Raw genomic sequence first — 2,455 nt, forward strand, 5'->3', positions numbered from 1 at the left:
TGCCTCCACCCTTCCCCCCCTCTTTATCTGCAGCTCCCCCTACCCTCACATCCAGGCCTGAAGAAGGGTAATACCTGAAAAGTTGACTGCTCCTTTCCTCCAGATGCTGCCTGGCCTGCTGTGTTCTTCCAGCCTCCTGTTTGTCTACCTACAATCCTGTATGACTGGGTAAAATCGCCAAAAGAACCAGAAGTAAATGTTAATATCAGCAGGAATTATAATTTGGAATGCTCTAGAAAGGGTGATAGAAACAAATTCAATTGAATGTTTCAAGAGGGAGTTGGATAATTTTCTTATTTATTCATTGATGGGATGAGGGTGTTGCTGGATAGACCAACATTTATTGCCCATCCCTAATTGCCCAGAGGCAAGTTATGCGTCAACCACATTGCTGTGGGTCTGGAGTCACATGCAGGCCAGACCAGGTAAGGATAGCAGTTTCCTTCCCTAAAGGACACTAGTGAATCAGATGGGTTTTTCCGACAATCAGCAATGGATTCATGGTTATCATTAGACTCTTAATTCCAGATTTTTTTGTTGAATTCCAATTCAATCATTACTTGAAGGAGAAATATTTTCAGTGCTACAGGGGAAAACAAGGAGGGTGTAAGGCAGATTGGAAAGTTTTTCAAAGTGCCGACTCACATCTGTGTTTTATGACCTCCTATGATTGGGATTTTATTGCCCAATTGCTCTGTGAAACAAACTTTTCATCAATCCAGTGCATACATAGTCTGCTACTTACTTGAAACAGTGCTGTGGATGGTGTTATCATTCTCAAAGGCAATCACTGTAACTTCGTAAGGCCTGGCCGGGAAAGCAGGAACCTGGGGTTTATTTCTTCTGCAGCATTTCACACAACTGGCCAACACGCCACACACCAACAGCAGAAAAATGGTCAGCAAAATCAACCTGAATGATGAGAAAAGTAATTATTTTCAACTGAGAAATTTCGGCTCAGTCAGTAACCATATGCACTGCTCATAATCCTGAAAATAAAATAACACAAAACTATTTCAGACAGTGACATGCTCAGTATCCGTAGATGATTAAAATTATGTACTATGCTGCCATTTTATGTTTGCTACATGTTGTTTAATTCTTTTGTGTCACTCTCCCATGGTTTTTAGATGGATAATTTATCTTTTTTTTCTTAACTTGCTGCGTAATCTCAGTTTTCAAATATTTCCCTTTGCTGCTTAGTCCTGTTGCCTAACCCATAATTACTGTTGCAAAAGCTTACAATTTAAATATTAAATAACACAGATCAAACAAACATTGGTCACATTGATGGTATTTGACCAACATGTGCAGTAACTCAAGTGATTCAGGTGAAGGTGTATTTAGGAGTATAGATTAACACCCACAAACTCATTCTAACAGGTACTACAACACATGAAGATCTGGTTTCCAAATGGAAGGCATAGTCTATTCATCTGTAATATCAAGTTCATTTGGATTAGCTCAATCTTGTTTTTATTCAACTCTACAAAATCCTGTTAAGGACTTCTACTTTGCAGCTGTGTATGCATGCTGCTGTTTTAGAGAATAAAGTTGTCAAGGTTTACAGCTGGAGTAGATCAGGATGACAACAGCAACTTGTATTTATGTGGCATCTTTAAATTCGGAAAATGTCCCAAGGACATTCATTAAGTAATCATAAGTCAGATAGTCAAAAGCTTGGTCAAAGCTTGCTTCTAAGGAACACCTTAAAGTGGAAAGAGAGATGGAGGGATTTAGGGAGGGAATTTCAGAGTTTAGCGCCTTGATAGCTAAAGATACAGATAATGGAGCAATTAAAATAGGGAGTTAGTCGAGTTAGAGAAACATATCTCAAAGGGCTGTGGAGCTGGAGGAGATTACAGAGATAGAGAATGGTAAGGCTAGGTATGGATTCAAAAACAAGAATGAGCATTTTAAAATTGAGGTGTCATTTAATTAGGAGAAAACGTAGGTCATTGAGCACCGATCAACAGGACTTGGTGTGTGTTAGGAACACTGCTTTAGATTACTTTGAGGTTTTGCAAGATAGGATGTTTAAGATCGGGAATGAGAATGTTGGAATAGTCAAGTCTAAAGCTAGCAAAGTATGGGTGAAAGTCTCTCGTTCAAGAGCGACAGCAGAGACAACCCAATCCTTTAAAATGTTGCCGCTACAGTTTAGAGGCTAGTTTATGTAAGCATTGCTAATCTTTTGGCAGGAGCTTCTGATGGGGCAGTACTGCAGAAATCAATGTGGTGATTAATGATAAATACAGCAATGAAAGAAGGGGGACTGGACTTACCAGACATACCACAGGCTGGTCCAGGTGGATGGACACCTGAAATAAGATGGAGAAATAGCTGAGGGAGATTCATTATAAACAGTCTTGATTAAACTTCTTTGCTGCCTGAAAAACAGAGGGAGCAGTAGGGCAGGGTAGGGGAGAGGGAAGAGGAGGGGGATGAGATGGGG

At 40.0% G+C, this 2,455-nt stretch overlaps 1 protein-coding gene across 1 annotated transcript in view; it reads right to left on the reverse strand.

Moving 5' to 3' along the window:
* The window catches only part of LOC109911845 (transmembrane protein 52-like), a gene marked incomplete at its 5' end in the record, with an annotated part of 4,527 nt that extends 2,137 nt beyond the window's left edge, over window positions 1-2,390 (reverse strand). The window contains 2 exons of the mRNA XM_048593764.1: window positions 746-912; window positions 2,286-2,390. Coding sequence (XP_048449721.1) covers window positions 746-912; window positions 2,286-2,390 — 272 coding nt within the window. The remainder of the gene's footprint in view (window positions 1-745; window positions 913-2,285) is intronic.
* Between the last annotated feature and the right edge of the window lie 65 nt (window positions 2,391-2,455).

The sequence above is a fragment of the Rhincodon typus genome, unplaced genomic scaffold, assembly GCF_021869965.1.
Source record: "Rhincodon typus isolate 14 unplaced genomic scaffold, sRhiTyp1.1 hic_rhity00003782, whole genome shotgun sequence".
Lineage (NCBI taxonomy): Eukaryota > Metazoa > Chordata > Chondrichthyes > Orectolobiformes > Rhincodontidae > Rhincodon > Rhincodon typus.